The sequence below is a fragment of the Ammodytes marinus genome (genome assembly GCF_949987685.1).
Source record: "Ammodytes marinus genome assembly, contig: scaffold_61, whole genome shotgun sequence".
In the NCBI taxonomy this organism is placed as follows: Eukaryota; Metazoa; Chordata; class Actinopteri; order Uranoscopiformes; family Ammodytidae; genus Ammodytes; species Ammodytes marinus.
Window position 1 is genome coordinate 80,580 of NW_027648338.1, and position 18,410 is coordinate 98,989.

The 18,410-nt window shown below is 44.3% G+C and overlaps 3 protein-coding genes across 3 annotated transcripts; all 3 read right to left on the reverse strand.

The window, feature by feature from the left end:
• Positions 1–174: 174 nt before the first annotated feature.
• LOC307270682 (uncharacterized protein) lies at positions 175–4,399 on the reverse strand (the record flags this gene model as incomplete). The annotated part of the gene is made up of 4 exons (XM_080054568.1): positions 175–250; positions 341–402; positions 562–2,024; positions 4,391–4,399. 2 exons carry the CDS (start codon positions 4,397–4,399, stop codon positions 624–626), a joined length of 1,410 nt encoding a protein of 469 aa, XP_079910694.1. The 3' UTR covers positions 175–250; positions 341–402; positions 562–623.
• LOC307270683 (uncharacterized protein) lies at positions 3,293–13,057 on the reverse strand (the record flags this gene model as incomplete). The annotated part of the gene is made up of 7 exons (XM_080054569.1): positions 3,293–3,874; positions 3,965–4,026; positions 4,671–5,764; positions 8,943–9,477; positions 9,568–9,629; positions 10,269–10,876; positions 13,021–13,057. 5 exons carry the CDS (start codon positions 13,055–13,057, stop codon positions 4,907–4,909), a joined length of 2,100 nt encoding a protein of 699 aa, XP_079910695.1. The 3' UTR covers positions 3,293–3,874; positions 3,965–4,026; positions 4,671–4,906.
• A 1,520-nt stretch (positions 13,058–14,577) lies between these two features.
• LOC307270684 (uncharacterized protein) lies at positions 14,578–16,384 on the reverse strand (the record flags this gene model as incomplete). Its single annotated transcript, XM_080054570.1, has 3 exons — positions 14,578–15,823; positions 16,025–16,084; positions 16,374–16,384. 3 exons carry the CDS (start codon positions 16,382–16,384, stop codon positions 14,908–14,910), a joined length of 987 nt encoding a protein of 328 aa, XP_079910696.1. The 3' UTR covers positions 14,578–14,907.
• Between the last annotated feature and the right edge of the window lie 2,026 nt (positions 16,385–18,410).

Genomic DNA, 18,410 nt, shown 5'->3' on the forward strand with positions numbered 1-18,410 from the left:
GGCAGCAGTTGTTGTAGTTGGGCCAGCAGTTGTTGTTGTTGGTGCAGCCGTTGTTGTAGTTGGTGCAGCAGTTGTTGCAGTTGGTGCAGCAGTTGTTGTTGTGGGGGCAGCAGTTGTTGTTACGTTTTGTTCAATGTCGAAACCTATGACTTCTGAAGATGCATTCAACAAAGTCTCCCTCAATTCCTCAACGGTAGGAACAGATGTGTTGTTAAACCCAGCTTCCAAATCATTGATAACTGACCCACGTCTGCAGAAGGAGAAAGAAAAAATATTGCTTGAAATAATAGAATTCGGCCAATATTCTCAAATTGTGACACTATAAGCCTTAAAATATTACCTGAATTTCACCACTTTCAAGAACCTGAATGAATGATAAGTCCTTCTGAAGATGGGTTCAAGCTGCAAAAACAGAAAGTATGTTGTATTTTACAGGAGAAAACTAATTGTTGGTCACCAGTACTGGTCAATGAACAGCCTAGCCATCACACCAAACAACTGCAGGTGTTTTTGAATTTTTTTAGTAGGTCAACTAGCAGATTTTCTTTAGTTGAGACTTACCTGTGTTACTATTGTTGTTGCTCGATCCATAAAGGCTGTGGATGACGAATTGCTAAAGTCATTTATAAATGTGGATTGATAAGAACTGAAGGACACATATCGCGAAACGAGTGTTGCCACAGTTGTCGTTGGCGCTGCGGTTGTTGTTGTGGGGGCAGTAGTTGTAGTTGGGGCAGCAGTGGTTGTAGTTGGGGCGGCAGTTGTTGTTGTTGGGGCAGCAGATGTTGTAGTTGGAGCTGCAGTTGTTGTTGTGGGTGCAGCAGTTGTTGTTGTGTGTGCTGCAGTTGTTGTTGGGGCAGCAGTTGTTGTAGTTGGAGCTGCAGTTGTTGTTGTGGGGGCAGCTGTTGTTGTAGTGGGGGCAGCAGTTGTAGTTGGAGCTGCAGTTGTTGTTGTTGTTGTGGGGGCAGAAGTTGTTGTAGTTGGAGCTGCAGTTGTTGTTGTTGTTGTGGGGGCAGAAGTTGTTGTAGTTGGAGCTGCAGTTGTTGTTGTTGTTGTGGGGGCAGAAGTTGTTGTAGTTGGAGCTGCAGTTGTTGTTGTGGGGGCAGCTGTTGTTGTAGTGGGGGCAGCAGTTGTAGTTGGAGCTGCAGTTGTTGTTGTTGGTTCAGCGGTTGCTGTAGTTGGAGCTGCAGTTGTTGTTGTGGGTGCAGCAGTTGTTGTTGTGGGAGCTGCAGTTGTTGTTGTGGGGGCAGTGGTTGTTGTAGTTGGGGCTGCAGTTGTTGTTGTTGGGGCAGCAGTTGTTGTAGTTGGAGCTGCAGTTGTTGTTGTTGTGGGGGCAGTTGTTGTTGTTGTGGGGGCAGAAGTTGTTGTAGTTGGGGCTGCAGTTGTTGTAGTTGGGGCTTCAGTTGTTGTTGTTGGGGCAGCAGTTGTTGTAGTTGGGGCTGCAGTTGTTGTTGTTGGGGCTGCAGTTGTTGTTGTTGGCGCAGCAGTTGTTGTAGTTGGAGCTGCAGTTGTTGTTGTGGGGGCAGCAGTTGTTGTAGTTGGATTTGCAGTTGTTGTTGTGGGGGCAGCTGTTGTTGTAGTTGGAGCTGCAGTTGTTGTTGTGGGTGCAGCAGTTGTTGTTGTGGGTGCTGAAGTTGTTGTTGGTGCAGCAGTTGTTGTAGTTGGAGCTGCAGTTGTTGTTGTGGGGGCAGCAGTTGTTGTAGTTGGAGCTGCAGTTGTTGTTGTTGTGGGGGCAGAAGTTGTTGTAGTTGGAGCTGCAGTTGTTGTTGTGGGGGCAGCTGTTGTTGTAGTTGGGGCTGCAGTTGTTGTTGTTGGGGCAGCAGTTGTTGTTGGTGCAGCAGTTGTTGTAGTTGGAGCTGCAGTTGTTGTTGTGGGGGCAGCAGTTGTTGTTGTGGGGGCAGCAGTTGTTGTAGTTGGGGCTTCAGTTGTTGTTGTTGGGGCAGCAGTTGTTGTTGTTGGTTCAGCGGTTGTTGTAGTAGGAGCTGCAGTTGTTGTCGTGGGGGCAGCAGTTGTTGTAGTTGGAGCTGCAGTTGTTGTTATGGGTGCGGCAGTTGTTGTTGTGGGAGCTGCAGTTGTTGTTGTGGGGGCAGTGGTTGTTGTAGTTGGGGCTGCAGTTGTTGTTGTTGGGGCAGCAGTTGTTGTAGTTGGAGCTGCAGTTGTTGTTGTTGTGGGGGCAGAAGTTGTTGTAGTTGGGGCTGCAGTTGTTGTAGTTGGGGCTACAGTTGTTGTTGTTGGGGCAGCAGTTGTTGTAGTTGGGGCTGCAGTTGTTGTTGTTGGGGCTGCAGTTGTTGTTGTTGGGGCAGCAGTTGTTGTTGTTTGGGCAGCAGTTGTTGTTGGTGCAGCAGTTGTTGTAGTTGGAGCTGCAGTTGTTGTTGTGGGGGCAGCAGTTGTTGTAGTTGGAGCTGCAGTTGTTGTTGTGGGGGCAGCTGTTGTTGTAGTTGGAGCTGCAGTTGTTGTTGTGGGGGCAGTGGTTGTTGTAGTTGGGGCTGCAGTTGTTGTTGTTGGGGCAGCAGTTGTTGTAGTTGGAGCTGCAGTTGTTGTTGTTGTGGGGGCAGAAGTTGTTGTAGTTGGGGCTGCAGTTGTTGTTGTTGGGGCTTCAGTTGTTGTTGTTGGGGCAGCAGTTGTTGTAGTTGGGTGTGCAGTTGTTGTTGGGGCTGCAGTTGTTGTTGTTGGGGCAGCAGTTGTTGTTGTTGGTGCAGCAGTTGTTGTAGTTGGAGCTGCAGTTGTTGTTGTGGGGGCAGCTGTTGTTGTAGTTGGAGCTGCAGTTGTTGTTGTGAGTGCAGCAGTTGTTGTCGTGGGTGCTGCAGTTGTTGTTGGTGCAGCAGTTGTTGTAGTTGGAGCTGCAGTTGTTGTTGTGGGGGCAGCAGTTGTTGTTGTTGGGGCAGCAGTTGTTGTTGGTGAAGCAGTTGTTGTAGTTGGAGCTGCAGTTGTTGTTGTGGGGGCAGAAGTTGTTGTTGTGGGGGCAGCAGTTGTTGTAGTTGGGGCTTCAGTTGTTGTTGTTGGGGCAGCAGTTGTTGTAGTTGGAGCTGCAGTTGTTGTAGTTGGGTTTGCAGTTGTTGTTGTTGGGGCTGCAGTTGTTGTTGTTGGGGCAGCAGTTGTTGTTGGTGCAGCAGTTGTTGTAGTTGGAGCTGCAGTTGTTGTTGTGGGGGCAGCAGTTGTTGTAGTTGGAGCTGCAGTTGTTGTTGTGGGGGCAGCTGTTGTTGTAGTTGGAGCTGCAGTTGTTGTTGTGGGTGCAGCAGTTGTTGTTGTGGGTGCTTCAGTTGTTGTTGGTGCAGCAGTTGTTGTAGTTGGAGCTGCAGTTGTTGTTGTGGGGGCAGCAGTTGTTGTAGTTGGAGCTGCAGTTGTTGTTGTTGTGTGGGCAGAAGTTGTTGTAGTCGGAGCTGCAGTTGTTGTTGTGGGGGCAGCTGTTGTTGTTGTTGGGGCTGCAGTTGTTGTTGTTGGGGCAGCAGTTGTTGTTGGGGCAGCAGTTGTTGTAGTTGGAGCTGCAGTTGTTGTTGTGGGGGCAGCAGTTGTTGTTGTGGGGGCAGCAGTTGTTGTAGTTGTGGCTGCAGTTGTTGTGGGGGCAGCGGTTGTTGTAGTTGGTGCAGCAGTTGTTGTAGTTGGAGCTGCAGTTGTTGTTGTGGGGGCAGCAGTTGTTGTAGTTGGAGCTGCAGTTGTTGTTGTTGGTGCAGCCGTTGTTGTAGTTGGTGGAGCAGTTGTTGCAGTTGGTGCAGCAGTTGTTGTTGTGGGGGCAGCAGTTGTTGTTACGTTTTGTTCAATGTCGAAACCTATGACTTCTGAAGATGCATTCAACAAAGTCTCCCTCAATTCCTCAACGGTAGGAACAGATGTGTTGTTAAACCCAGCTTCCAAATCATTGATAACTGACCCACGTCTGCAGAAGGAGAAAGAAAAAATATTGCTTGAAATAATATATTTCGGCCAATATTCTCAAATTGTGACACTATAAGCCTTAAAATATTACCTGAATTTCACCACTTTCAAGAAACTGAATGAATGATAAGTCCTTCTGAAGATGGGTTTAAGCTGCAAAAACAGAAAGCATGTTGTATTTTACAGGAGAAAACTAATTGTTGGTCACCAGTACTGACCAATGAACAGCCTGGCCATCACACCAAACAACTGCAGGTGTTTTTGAATTTTTTTAAATTAAACAAAATTTTAGTAAAATATCAAATGTCAAACAATGTGATGATTTGCTAACTCCATTTGACACTATTCATTTAAATTAGGGGTACAAATACAAAATAACATTCAAACTAATAAACTTCTTTGTTTTTTGTTAGCTTATTTTTTTATTTTTTAGTATGTTCAATGTTTAATTTTTAGTGCAGAGGAACAGAAGTGAAACTTATAGTATTAATGGTGCCTTCATCGAGTTCCAAGTTACCCACACCATTTAAAATAATACAACGCAAAACCATCATACATGCTGACTTTTTTTTAAATCTGAGGGATTGAAGGTCAGTGGCATGCAATTTTACTTTGTGCTGGCAATACATTTAGAAAATACATATATTTACAAAAATCAGAAAAGTTGATAAGTAAAACACTAAATATATACTGTGTTTGTAGTGCTTTCAATTGGATATATATCAAGCTTAAATAAAAATAAATGAATAAAATGATTTAGTAGGTCAACTTGCAGATTTTCTTTAGTTGAGACTTACCTGTGTTACTATTGTTGTTGCTCGATCTATATAGGCTGTGGATGACGGATTGCTAAAGTCATTTATAAATTCGGTTTGATAAGAACTGAAGGACACATATCGCGAAACGAGTGTTGCCACAGTTGTCGTTGGCGCTGCGGTTGTTGTTGTGGCGGCAGTAGTTGTAGTTGGGGCAGCAGTGGTTGTAGTTGGGGCGGCAGTTGTTGTTGTTGGGGCAGCAGTTGTTGTAGTTGGAGCTATAGTTGTTGTTGTGGGGGCGGCAGTTGTTGTAGTTGGAGCTTCAGTTGTTGTGGGGGCAGCTGTTGTTGTTGTTGGTGCAGCGGTTGTTGTAGTTGGGGCTGCAGTTGTTGTTGTTGTGGGGGCAGAAGTTGTTGTAGTTGGAGCTGCAGTTGTTGTAGTGGGGGCAGCAGTTGTAGTTGGAGCTGCAGTTGTTGTTGTTGGTTCAGCGGTTGTTGTAGTAGGAGCTGCAGTTGTTGTTGTGGGGGCAGTGGTTGTTGTAGTTGGGGCTGCAGTTGTTGTTGTGGGGGCAGCTGTTGTTGTAGTTGGGGCTGCAGTTGTTGTTGGGGTAGCAGTTGTAGTTGGAGCTGCAGTTGTTGCTGTGGGCGCAGCAGTTGTTGTTGTGGGAGCTGCAGTTGTTGTTGTGGGGGCAGTGGTTGTTGTAGTTGGGGCTGCAGTTGTTGTTGTTGGGGCAGCAGTTGTTGTAGTTGGAGCTGCAGTTGTTGTTGTTGTTGTGGGGGCAGAAGTTGTTGTAGTTGGGGCTGCAGTTGTTGTAGTTGGGGCTTCAGTTGTTGTTGTTGGGGCAGCAGTTGTTGTAGTTGGGGCTGCAGTTGTTGTTGTTGGGGCTGCAGTTGTTGTTGTTGGGGCAGCAGTTGTTGTTGTTGGGGCAGCAGTTGTTGTTGGTGCAGTTGTTGTTGTAGTTGGAGCTGCAGTTGTTGTTGTGGGGGCAGCAGTTGTTGTAGTTGGAGCTGCAGTTGTTGTTGTGGGGGCAGCAGTTGTTGTAGTTGGAGCTGCAGTTGTTGTTGTTGTGGGGGCAGAAGTTGTTGTAGTTGGAGCTGCAGTTGTTGTTGTGGGGGCAGCTGTTGTTGTAGTTGGGGCTGCAGTTGTTGTTGTGGGGGCAGCAGTTGTTGTTGTGGGGGCAGCAGTTGTTGTAGTTGGAGCTGCAGTTGTTGTTGTGGGGGCAGCAGTTGTTGTAGTTGGGGCTTCAGTTGTTGTTTTTGGGGCAGCAGTTGTTGTAGTTGGAGCTGCAGTTGTTGTTGTGGGGACAGCTGTTGTTGTAGTTGGGGCAGCAGTTGTTGTTGTTGGGGCAGCAGTTGTTGTTGTGGGGGCAGCTGTTGTTGTAGTTGGGGCTGCAGTTGTTGTGGGGGCAGCGGTTGTTGTAGTTGGAGCTGCAGTTGTTGTTGTGAGGGCAGCAGTTGTTGTAGTTGGAGCTGCAGTTGTTGTTGTGGGGGCAGCAGTTGTTGTAGTTGGGGCTTCAGTTGTTGTTGTTGGGGCAGCAGTTGTTGTAGTTGGAGCTGCAGTTGTTGTTGTTGGGGCAGCAGTTGTTGTTGTGGGTGCAGCAGTTGTTGTAGTTGGGGCTGCAGTTGTTGTTGTTGGGGCAGCAGTTGTTGTTGGGGCAGCAGTTGTTGTTGTGGGTGCAGCAGTTGTTGTTGTGGGGGCAGCTGTTGTTGTAGTTGGGGCTGCAGTTGTTGTGGGGGCAGCGGTTGTTGTAGTTGGTGCAGCAGTTGTTGTAGTTGGAGCTGCAGTTGTTGTTGTGGGGGCAGCAGTTGTTGTAGTTGGAGCTGCAGTTGTTGTTGTTGGTGCAGCCGTTGTTGTAGTTGGTGGAGCAGTTGTTGCAGTTGGGGCAGCAGTTGTTGTTGTGGGGGCAGCAGTTGTTGTTACGTTTTGTTCAATGTCGAAACCTATGACTTCTGAAGATGCATTCAACAAAGTCTCCCTCAATTCCTCAACGGTAGGAACAGATATGTTGTTAAACCCAGCTTCCAATTCATTGATAACTGACCCACGTCTGCAGAAGGAGAAAGAAAAAATATTGCTTGAAATAATATATTTCGGCCAATATTCTCAAATTGTGACACTATAAGCCTTAAAATATTACCTGAATTTCACCACTTTCAAGAAACTGAATGAATGATAAGTCCTTCTGAAGATGGGTTTAAGCTGCAAAAACAGAAAGCATGTTGTATTTTACAGGAGAAAACTAATTGTTGGTCACCAGTACTGACCAATGAACAGCCTGGCCATCACACCAAACAACTGCAGGTGTTTTTGAATTTTTTTTAAATTAAACAAAATTTTAGTAAAATATCAAATGTCAAACAATGTGATGATTTGCTAACTCCATTTGACACTATTCATTTAAATTAGGGGTACAAATACAAAATAACATTCAAACTAATAAACTTCTTTGTTTTTTGTTAGCTTATTTTTTTATTTTTTAGTATGTTCAATGTTTAATTTTTAGTGCAGAGGAACAGAAGTGAAACTTATAGTATTAATGGTGCCTTCATCGAGTTCCAAGTTACCCACACCATTTAAAATAATACAACGCAAAACCATCATACATGCTGACTTTTTTTTAAATCTGAGGGATTGAAGGTCAGTGGCATGCAATTTTACTTTGTGCTGGCAATACATTTAGAAAATACATATATTTACAAAAATCAGAAAAGTTGATAAGTAAAACACTAAATATATACTGTGTTTGTAGTGCTTTCAATTGGATATATATCAAGCTTAAATAAAAATAAATGAATAAAATGATTTAGTAGGTCAACTTGCAGATTTTCTTTAGTTGAGACTTACCTGTGTTACTATTGTTGTTGCTCGATCTATATAGGCTGTGGATGACGGATTGCTAAAGTCATTTATAAATTCGGTTTGATAAGAACTGAAGGACACATATCGCGAAACGAGTGTTGCCACAGTTGTCGTTGGCGCTGCGGTTGTTGTTGTGGCGGCAGTAGTTGTAGTTGGGGCAGCAGTGGTTGTAGTTGGGGCGGCAGTTGTTGTTGTTGGGGCAGCAGTTGTTGTAGTTGGAGCTATAGTTGTTGTTGTGGGGGCGGCAGTTGTTGTAGTTGGAGCTTCAGTTGTTGTGGGGGCAGCTGTTGTTGTTGTTGGTGCAGCGGTTGTTGTAGTTGGGGCTGCAGTTGTTGTTGTTGTGGGGGCAGAAGTTGTTGTAGTTGGAGCTGCAGTTGTTGTAGTGGGGGCAGCAGTTGTAGTTGGAGCTGCAGTTGTTGTTGTTGGTTCAGCGGTTGTTGTAGTAGGAGCTGCAGTTGTTGTTGTGGGGGCAGTGGTTGTTGTAGTTGGGGCTGCAGTTGTTGTTGTGGGGGCAGCTGTTGTTGTAGTTGGGGCTGCAGTTGTTGTTGGGGTAGCAGTTGTAGTTGGAGCTGCAGTTGTTGCTGTGGGCGCAGCAGTTGTTGTTGTGGGAGCTGCAGTTGTTGTTGTGGGGGCAGTGGTTGTTGTAGTTGGGGCTGCAGTTGTTGTTGTTGGGGCAGCAGTTGTTGTAGTTGGAGCTGCAGTTGTTGTTGTTGTTGTGGGGGCAGAAGTTGTTGTAGTTGGGGCTGCAGTTGTTGTAGTTGGGGCTTCAGTTGTTGTTGTTGGGGCAGCAGTTGTTGTAGTTGGGGCTGCAGTTGTTGTTGTTGGGGCTGCAGTTGTTGTTGTTGGGGCAGCAGTTGTTGTTGTTGGGGCAGCAGTTGTTGTTGGTGCAGTTGTTGTTGTAGTTGGAGCTGCAGTTGTTGTTGTGGGGGCAGCAGTTGTTGTAGTTGGAGCTGCAGTTGTTGTTGTGGGGGCAGCAGTTGTTGTAGTTGGAGCTGCAGTTGTTGTTGTTGTGGGGGCAGAAGTTGTTGTAGTTGGAGCTGCAGTTGTTGTTGTGGGGGCAGCTGTTGTTGTAGTTGGGGCTGCAGTTGTTGTTGTGGGGGCAGCAGTTGTTGTTGTGGGGGCAGCAGTTGTTGTAGTTGGAGCTGCAGTTGTTGTTGTGGGGGCAGCAGTTGTTGTAGTTGGGGCTTCAGTTGTTGTTGTTGGGGCAGCAGTTGTTGTAGTTGGAGCTGCAGTTGTTGTTGTGGGGACAGCTGTTGTTGTAGTTGGGGCAGCAGTTGTTGTTGTTGGGGCAGCAGTTGTTGTTGTGGGGGCAGCTGTTGTTGTAGTTGGGGCTGCAGTTGTTGTGGGGGCAGCGGTTGTTGTAGTTGGAGCTGCAGTTGTTGTTGTGGGGGCAGCAGTTGTTGTAGTTGGAGCTGCAGTTGTTGTTGTGGGGGCAGCAGTTGTTGTAGTTGGGGCTTCAGTTGTTGTTGTTGGGGCAGCAGTTGTTGTAGTTGGAGCTGCAGTTGTTGTTGTTGGGGCAGCAGTTGTTGTTGTGGGTGCAGCAGTTGTTGTAGTTGGGGCTGCAGTTGTTGTTGTTGGGGCAGCAGTTGTTGTTGGGGCAGCAGTTGTTGTTGTGGGTGCAGCAGTTGTTGTTGTGGGGGCAGCTGTTGTTGTAGTTGGGGCTGCAGTTGTTGTGGGGGCAGCGGTTGTTGTAGTTGGTGCAGCAGTTGTTGTAGTTGGAGCTGCAGTTGTTGTTGTGGGGGCAGCAGTTGTTGTAGTTGGAGCTGCAGTTGTTGTTGTTGGTGCAGCCGTTGTTGTAGTTGGTGGAGCAGTTGTTGCAGTTGGGGCAGCAGTTGTTGTTGTGGGGGCAGCAGTTGTTGTTACGTTTTGTTCAATGTCGAAACCTATGACTTCTGAAGATGCATTCAACAAAGTCTCCCTCAATTCCTCAACGGTAGGAACAGATATGTTGTTAAACCCAGCTTCCAATTCATTGATAACTGACCCACGTCTGCAGAAGGAGAAAGAAAAAATATTGCTTGAAATAATATATTTCGGCCAATATTCTCAAATTGTGACACTATAAGCCTTAAAATATTACCTGAATTTCACCACTTTCAAGAAACTGAATGAATGATAAGTCCTTCTGAAGATGGGTTTAAGCTGCAAAAATAGAAAGCATGTTGTATTTTACAGGAGAACACTAATTGTTGGTCACCAGTACTGGCCAATGAACAGCCTGGCCATCACACCAAACAACTGCAGGTGTTTTTGAATTTTTTTAAATTAAACAAAATTTTAGTAAAATATCAAATGTCAAACAATGTGATGATTTGCTAACTCAATTTGACACTATTCATTTAAATAAGGGGTACAAATACAAAATAACATTCAAACTAATAAACTTCTTTGTTTTTTGTTAGCTTATTTTTTTATTTTTTAGTATGTTCAATGTTTAATTTTTAGTGCAGAGGAACAGAAGTGAAACTTATAGTATGGTGCCTTCATCGAGTTCCAAGTTACCCACACCAGTTAAAATAATACAACGCAAAACCATCATACATGCTGACTTTTTTTAAATTTGAAGGATTGAAGGTCAGTGGCATGCAATTTTACTTTGTGCTGGCAATACATTTAGAAAATACATATATTTACAAAAATCAGAAAAGTTGATAAGTAAAACACTAAATATATACTGTGTTTGTAGTGCTTTCAATTGGATATATATCAAGCTTAAATAAAAATAAATGAATAAAATGATTTAGTAGGTCAACTAGCAGATTTTCTTTAGTTGAGACTTACCTGTTTTACTATTGTTGTTGCTCGATCTATATAGGCTGTGGATGACGGATTGCTAAAGTCATTTATAAATTCGGTTTGATAAGAAGTGAAGGACAAATATCGCGAAACGAGTGTTGCCACAGTTGTCGTTGGCGCTGCAGTTGTTGTTGTGGGGGCAGTAGTTGTAGTTGGGGCAGCAGTGGTTGTAGTTGGGGCGGCAGTTGTTGTTGTTGGGGCAGCAGTTGTTGTTGTTGGAGCTGTAGTTGTTGTTGTGGGGGCGGCAGTTGTTGTAGTTGGAGCTGCAGTTGTTGTGGGGGCAGCTGTTGTTGTTGTTGGTGCAGCGGTTGTTGTAGTTGGGGCTGCAGTTGTTGTTGTGGGGGCGGCAGTTGTTGTAGTTGGAGCTGCAGTTGTTGTAGTGGGGGCGGCAGTTGTTGTAGTTGGAGCTGCAGTTGTTTTGGGGGCAGCTGTTGTTGTTGTTGGTGCAGCGGTTGTTGTAGTTGGGGCTGCAGTTGTTGTTGTGGGGGCGGCAGTTGTTGTAGTTGGGGCTTCAGTTGTTGTTGGGGCAGCAGTTGTTGTAGTTGGAGCTGCAGTTGTTGTTGTTGTGGGTGCAGCAGTTGTTGTAGTTGGAGCTGCAGTTGTTGTTATGGGGGCAGCTGTTGTTGTAGTTGAGGCTGCAGTTGTTGTTGTGGGTGCAGCAGTTGTTGTTGTGGGTGCTGCAGTTGTTGTTGGTGCAGCAGTTGTTGTAGTTGGAGCTGCAGTTGTTGTTGTGGGGGCAGCAGTTGTTGTAGTTGGAGCTGCAGTTGTTGTTGTTGTGGGGGCAGAAGTTGTTGTAGTTGGAGCTGCAGTTGTTGTTGTGGGGGCAGCTGTTGTTGTAGTTGGGGCTGCACTTGTTGTTGTTGTTGGGGCAGCAGTTGTTGTTGTTGGGGCAGCAGTTGTTATTGGTGCAGCAGTTGTTGTAGTTGGTGCAGCAGTTGTTGTAGTTGGAGCTGCAGTTGTTGTTGTGGGGGCAGCAGTTGTTGTTGTGGGGGCAGCAGTTGTTGTAGTTGGAGCTGCAGTTGTTGTTGTGGGGGCAGCAGTTGTTGTAGTTGGAGCTTCAGTTGTTGTTGTTGGGGCAGCAGTTGTTGTAGTTGGAGCTGCAGTTGTTGTTGTGGGGGCAGCTGTTGTTGTAGTTGGGGCTGCAGTTGTTGTGGGGGCAGCGGTTGTTGTAGTTGGTGCAGCAGTTGTTGTAGTTGGAGCTGCAGTTGTTGTTGTTGGTGCAGCCGTTGTTGTAGTTGGTGGAGCAGTTGTTGCATTTGGGGCAGCAGTTGTTGTTGTGGGGGCAGCAGTTGTTGTTGTGGGGGCAGCAGTTGTTGTAGTTGGAGCTGCAGTTGTTGTTGTGGGGGCAGTAGTTGTTGTAGTTGGGGCTGCAGTTGTTGTAGTTGGGGCTGCAGTTGTTGTTGTGGGGGAAGCAGTAGTTGTTGTTGGAGCTGCAGTTGTTGTAGTTGGGGAAGCAGTAGTTGTTGTTGGAGCTGCAGTTGTTGTTGGGGCTGTGGTTGTTGTAGTTGGTGCAGTCGTTGTTGTTGTGGGGGCAGCAGTTGTTGTTGTTGGAGCTACAGTAGTTGTAGTTGGAGCTGCAGTTGTTGTAGTTGGTGCCGTGGTTGTTGTTGTGGGGGCATCAGTCAATGTTGTGGGGGCAGCAGTTGTTGTAGTTGGGTCAGCAGTTGTTGTAGTTGGGGCAGCGGTTGTTGTTGTTGGGGCAGTAGTTGTTGTAGTTGAAGCAGCAGTAGTTGTAGTTGGAGCTGCAGTTGTTGTTGTTGGTGCAATGGTTGTTGTTGTTGTTGTGGGGGCAGTAGTTGTTGTAGTTGGAGCAGCAGTTGTTGTTAGTGCAGTGATTGTTGTTGTGGGATCAGCAGTTGTTGTTGTGGGGGCAGCTGTTGTTGTAGTTGGGGCTGCAGTTGTTGTGGGGGCAGCGGTTGTTGTAGTTGGTGCAGCAGTTGTTGTAGTTGGAGCTGCAGTTGTTGTTGTGGGGGCAGCAGTTGTTGTAGTTGGAGCTGCAGTTGTTGTTGTTGGTGCAGCCGTTGTTGTAGTTGGTGGAGCAGTTGTTGCAGTTGGGGCAGCAGTTGTTGTTGTGGGGGCAGCAGTTGTTGTTACGTTTTGTTCAATGTCGAAACCTATGATTTCTGAAGATGCATTCAACAAAGTCTCCCTCAATTCCTCAACGGTAGGAACAGATATGTTGTTAAACCCAGCTTCCAATTCATTGATAACTGACCCACGTCTGCAGAAGGAGAAAGAAAAAATATTGCTTGAAATAATATATTTCGGCCAATATTCTCAAATTGTGACACTATAAGCCTTAAAATATTACCTGAATTTCACCACTTTCAAGAAACTGAATGAATGATAAGTCCTTCTGAAGATGGGTTTAAGCTGCAAAAACAGAAAGCATGTTGTATTTTACAGGAGAAAACTAATTGTTGGTCACCAGTACTGTCCAATGAACAGCCTGGCCATCACACCAAACAACTGCAGGTGTTTTTGAATTTTTTTAAATTAAACAAAATTTTAGTAAAATATCAAATGTCAAACAATGTGATGATTTGCTAACTCAATTTGACACTATTCATTTAAATAAGGGGTACAAATACAAAATAACATTCAAACTAATAAACTTCTTTGTTTTTTGTTAGCTTATTTTTTTATTTTTTAGTATGTTCAATGTTTAATTTTTAGTGCAGAGGAACAGAAGTGAAACTTATAGTATGGTGCCTTCATCGAGTTCCAAGTTACCCACACCAGTTAAAATAATACAACGCAAAACCATCATACATGCTGACTTTTTTTAAATTTGAAGGATTGAAGGTCAGTGGCATGCAATTTTACTTTGTGCTGGCAATACATTTAGAAAATACATATATTTACAAAAATCAGAAAAGTTGATAAGTAAAACACTAAATATATACTGTGTTTGTAGTGCTTTTAATTGGATATATATCAAGCTTAAATAAAAATAAATGAATAAAATGATTTAGTAGGTCAACTAGCAGATTTTCTTTAGTTGAGACTTACCTGTTTTACTATTGTTGTTGCTCGATCTATATAGGCTGTGGATGACGGATTGCTAAAGTCATTTATAAATTCGGTTTGATAAGAAGTGAAGGACAAATATCGCGAAACGAGTGTTGCCTCAGTTGTCGTTGGCGCTGCAGTTGTTGTTGTGGGGGCAGTAGTTGTAGTTGGGGCAGCAGTGGTTGTAGTTGGGGCGGCAGTTGTTGTTGTTGGGGCAGCAGTTGTTGTTGTTGGAGCTGTAGTTGTTGTTGTGGGGGCGGCAGTTGTTGTAGTTGGAGCTGCAGTTGTTGTAGTGGGGGCGGCAGTTGTTGTAGTTGGAGCTGCAGTTGTTTTGGGGGCAGCTGTTGTTGTTGTTGGTGCAGCGGTTGTTGTAGTTGGGGCTGCAGTTGTTGTTGTGGGGGCGGCAGTTGTTGTAGTTGGGGCTTCAGTTGTTGCTGTTGGGGCAGCAGTTGTTGTAGTTGGAGCTGCAGTTGTTGTTGTTGGGGCAGCAGTTGTTGTTGTGGGTGCAGCAGTTGTTGTAGTTGGAGCTGCAGTTGTTGTTGTGGGGGCAGCTGTTGTTGTAGTTGAGGCTGCAGTTGTTGTTGTGGGTGCAGCAGTTGTTGTTGTGGGTGCTGCAGTTGTTGTTGGTGCAGCAGTTGTTGTAGTTGGAGCTGCAGTTGTTGTTGTGGGGGCAGCAGTTGTTGTAGTTGGAGCTGCAGTTGTTGTTGTTGTGGGGGCAGAAGTTGTTGTAGTTGGAGCTGCAGTTGTTGTTGTGGGGGCAGCTGTTGTTGTAGTTGGGGCTGCAGTTGTTGTTGTTGTTGGGGCAGCAGTTGTTGTAGTTGGGGCAGCAGTTGTTGTTGGTGCAGCAGTTGTTGTAATTGGTTCAGCAGTTGTTGTAGTTGGAGCTGCAGTTGTTGTTGTGGGGGCAGCAGTTGTTGTAGTTGGAGCTGCAGTTGTTGTTGTGGGGGCAGCAGTTGTTGTAGTTGGAGCTTCAGTTGTTGTTGTTGGAGCAGCAGTTGTTGTAGTTGGAGCTGCAGTTGTTGTTGTGGGGGCAGCTGTTGTTGTAGTTGGGGCTGCAGTTGTTTTGGGGGCAGCGGTTGTTGTAGTTGGTGCAGCAGTTGTTGTAGTTGGAGCTGCAGTTGTTGTTTTGGGGGCAGCAGTTGTTGTAGTTGGAGCTGCAGTTGTTGTTGTTGGTGCAGCCGTTGTTGTAGTTGGTGGAGCAGTTGTTGCAGTTGGGGCAGCAGTTGTTGTTGTGGGGGCAGCAGTTGTTGTTGTGGGGGCAGCAGTTGTTGTAGTTGGAGCTGCAGTTGTTGTTGTGGGGGCAGCAGTTGTTGTAGTTGGGGCTGCAGTTGTTGTAGTTGGGGCTGCAGTTGTTGTTGTGGGGGAAGCAGTAGTTGTTGTTGGAGCTGCAGTTGTTGTAGTTGGGGAAGCAGTAGTTGCTGTTGGAGCTGCAGTTGTTGTTGGGGCTGTGGTTGTTGTAGTTGGTGCAGTCGTTGTTGTTGTGGGGGCAGCAGTTGTTGTTGTTGGAGCTACAGTAGTTGTAGTTGGAGCTGCAGTTGTTGTAGTTGGTGCCGTGGTTGTTGTTGTGGGGGCATCAGTCATTGTTGTGGGGGCAGCAGTTGTTGTAGTTGGGTCAGCAGTTGTTGTAGTTGGGGCAGCGGTTGTTGTTGTAGGGGCAGTAGTTGTTGTAGTTGAAGCAGCAGTAGTTGTAGTTGGAGCTGCAGTTGTTGTTGTTGGTGCAATGGTTGTTGTTGTTGTGGGGGCAGTAGTTGTTGTAGTTGGAGCAGCAGTTGTTGTTAGTGCAGTGATTGTTGTTGTGGGGGCAGCAGTTGTAGTAGGGGCAGTGGTTGTAGTTGGTGCAGCAGTTGTTGTTGTTGGAGATGCAGTTGTTGTTGTTGGGGAAGCAGTTGTTGTTGGTGCAACAGTTGTTGTTGTTGGGGCTGCAGTTGTTGTAGTCGCTGCAGCACTTGTAGTCGGGGCAGCGGTTGTTGTAGTTGGGGCTGCAGTTGTTGTCGTTGGGACAGCAGTTGTTGTATTTGGGGCTGCAGTTGCCGTCGTTGGTGCAGAAGTTGTTGTAGTTGGTACAGTGGTTGTTGATGGAGTTGCAATTGGTGTAGTTGGGGCAGCAGTTGTTGTTTGGGCACCGGTTGTCGTTGTTGGGGCTGCAGACGTTGTTGTTGCGGCTGCAGTTGTTGTAGTTGGGGCAGCGGTTGTTGTAGTTGGGGCAGCAGTTGTCGTTGGTGGGGCTGCAGTTGCCGTTGTTGGCGCAGCAGTTGTTGTAGTTGGTACAGCAGTTGTTGATGGGGTTGCAATTGTTGTACTTGGTGTAGCTTTTGTTGCTGCTGGGGCAGCAGTTGTCGTTGTTGGCGCTGCAGTTGCCGTCGTTGGCGCAGCACTTGTTGCAGTTGGTACAGCAGTTGTTGATGGGGTTGCAATTGTTGTACTTGGTGTAGCTTTTGTTGTTGTTGGGGCAGCAGTTGTCGTTGTTGGGGAAGCAGTTGTGGTTGGGGAGGCAGTTGACGTTTGGGCAATTGTGGTTGTTGTTGTTGCTGCAACCATTGACAAGGAAGAAAAAGTGGCGTAATTTCACAGTTATTCATCAAATTAACTACTTTTGACTTTTCATGCCATCACTAACTAAGAATGTAATGTACGTGTATAATGCATGTATTTTCGTCAATTTTTATTTACAATTTTCAACTTTTCCATTATTAAGGCAATCAGTTTATCATCACTCATCATCAGCTTACCTGTTAATATCAACAACAGGGATATGATTCGCCTGACACCCATCCTGTCCTCCATTGATTCTATAAAAAAAACAATACATAGACTTAAAGAAGCAGCCTATTCAAACATTTTGCAAGCCCCTGTGAGAATATAATGTTTAATGTATTCTTTCCAATTGCATTTTAAATGAAAGAGGTGCTCATGCTTACCGTGTTCAATCTCTTAATGACTGATTTAATTATACTTACTACCAGAGTACTTTTTCTACTTCCTTTTATACTCAAGGTACATAAACCAACCAAAGGCCAAAGCACACAACATGCATTGTCCCTATAATATTCCATACCCTGAACCAAATTGATCGTATACCTTTTACACATGCAACTTTAACTTATTGGAAATAAACCTACGATTAAATGTATTGTGTTTAATTTTCATTAGTGTGTGACAATATACAGTGATAATTATCACTGTAGATGCAAGTGAATATTTCCAATGGACCATCACTTGTACTGTAGATTCAAGATGTTTTTTTGGAAGAATCCTAACAACAATTTGGAGATAATAAATGAAATCATTTGGTGAGAATTACTATCATTCATATGTGGGAAATGGCCCATTTCCCATCACAAGGTCTAATTTCAGTCTCCTACAGCCAATGCAATACAAAAGTCAATAGAGAAAATTTTCAGAAGTTGTAAGAATTGAATGCTTAAACAAACACTCTGTCTGATAAATGCTACCAATTATGCACAAACAGTATAAATATCTTTACTTTCATATATTCATCTTAGATTTTCTAGTTTCTTTAAACTTAATTTTTCAATAAGAATTCATCCAGGTTGGAGCTGACTGAATATACAAATCTACATTATATGCACAAGATCAACAAGCACATTACTTGAACAGGCAGGTGCACTGAGTGATGGAACTGCTCTTTAACCACACCAAACACCAAATTTGTTCAACAATTAACAAGATAAAACTATCAAACCTCTTTTAGAAAAGCACTTGACAACTACAGTATTAGTAGTGCAGGGGTGATACAAGCTGACGCTGACCTCCATGATAGAGAAAAACCGAAAGAGATCCCTATAAGAATCAATGCTGTATCACAATCTTAGTTTTTGTTTATTGTTATACTTATTAATTTTTTATTGGAATTTAATATTGGAATACTGGTGTGTTTGAAACTAAAGAACAACATTTTTATCATGTTGGGAAAAGACAGGCTCCACATGCCAAGATAATGGCTTATGGAGCCTTGGGACAAATTACGACTATAATTATGTTTTATTTTTAGGCTACAATAAATAAAATATAAAACACAAGCACACAACTACAAACACAGTGTATACATGTGCAAAAGTGCATATATAGACTTAAAAAATGTACTTACTTAAAATCAGATGTATGATGAAAAGTTATTAATTCCCTTTTCTATCCAATCCAATTCAGTATTTCTTTGTTATTTAGTCCAGTTGACTTCAGTGTAAACCTTTCCCTTATGTGACAGTCCACCTCTATTAAGGCCTATATATGTTGTTGGAATGATGACTAATGACGTGAAACATACGTGACACATTTTTTTAGAAATGTTGTGACACCTTAGCCACGAACAAACCCAAAGGGTACAAGGCTGTCATCTGTCAATTCGTCATTGTTCTTGGCTTAGTATCATGGCATACTCCCTTCTTTTGTCCTGTGAAACAAGCTGCAGGTGCATTCCTTCTATGTGAATATTGTAGGACATTCCACCAGTGTTTCAGTCAACTGGAAAAGAAGCAAGAAGAAACATATGAATACATCCACAGAATTCAAATAGAACACACTGAAATAATAGTTTACATTATATTTAGAGTTACCAGAGTAAATATGTAAATAGATGATACAATAAACTTAGAGTACATGACAATAAGGTGTCTAATTTTCCTTTCCTCATATTTCTTTGACTAGTGCGAATCTACAACGTCAATATTATTCAGTATGAAACCACTGTATTTAAAGATGTTTGGCTGTATAAGACAGGTAGGAGAGACAGAAATTAAATGGGGTTGAGAGGGAAATGACATGCAGAGAATGACCACGGACAGTATTCGAAACGCGGACTACTGCTTCTGAGGACTGAGCCTCTATAGGCGGGCACTCTAACCACTGCACCACATGCGCCCGCTAAAACTCTATATTCAAACAATGGTCAATAGGAATGCCAGTTGAAAATACAGAAATTTTGAAGTGAACAAAAACAGAATATATTGTTCTTATGACCATAGGTAAACTGGAGGGTTCACCAAATTAATCTTTGAAATGGAAGGCATTTTTAATACCACAAAGAATGCTTTTTACAAGCCATTTCAGTGATTTCACAATTATATTGACCAACGTATTAAATTATGATGAAAAACC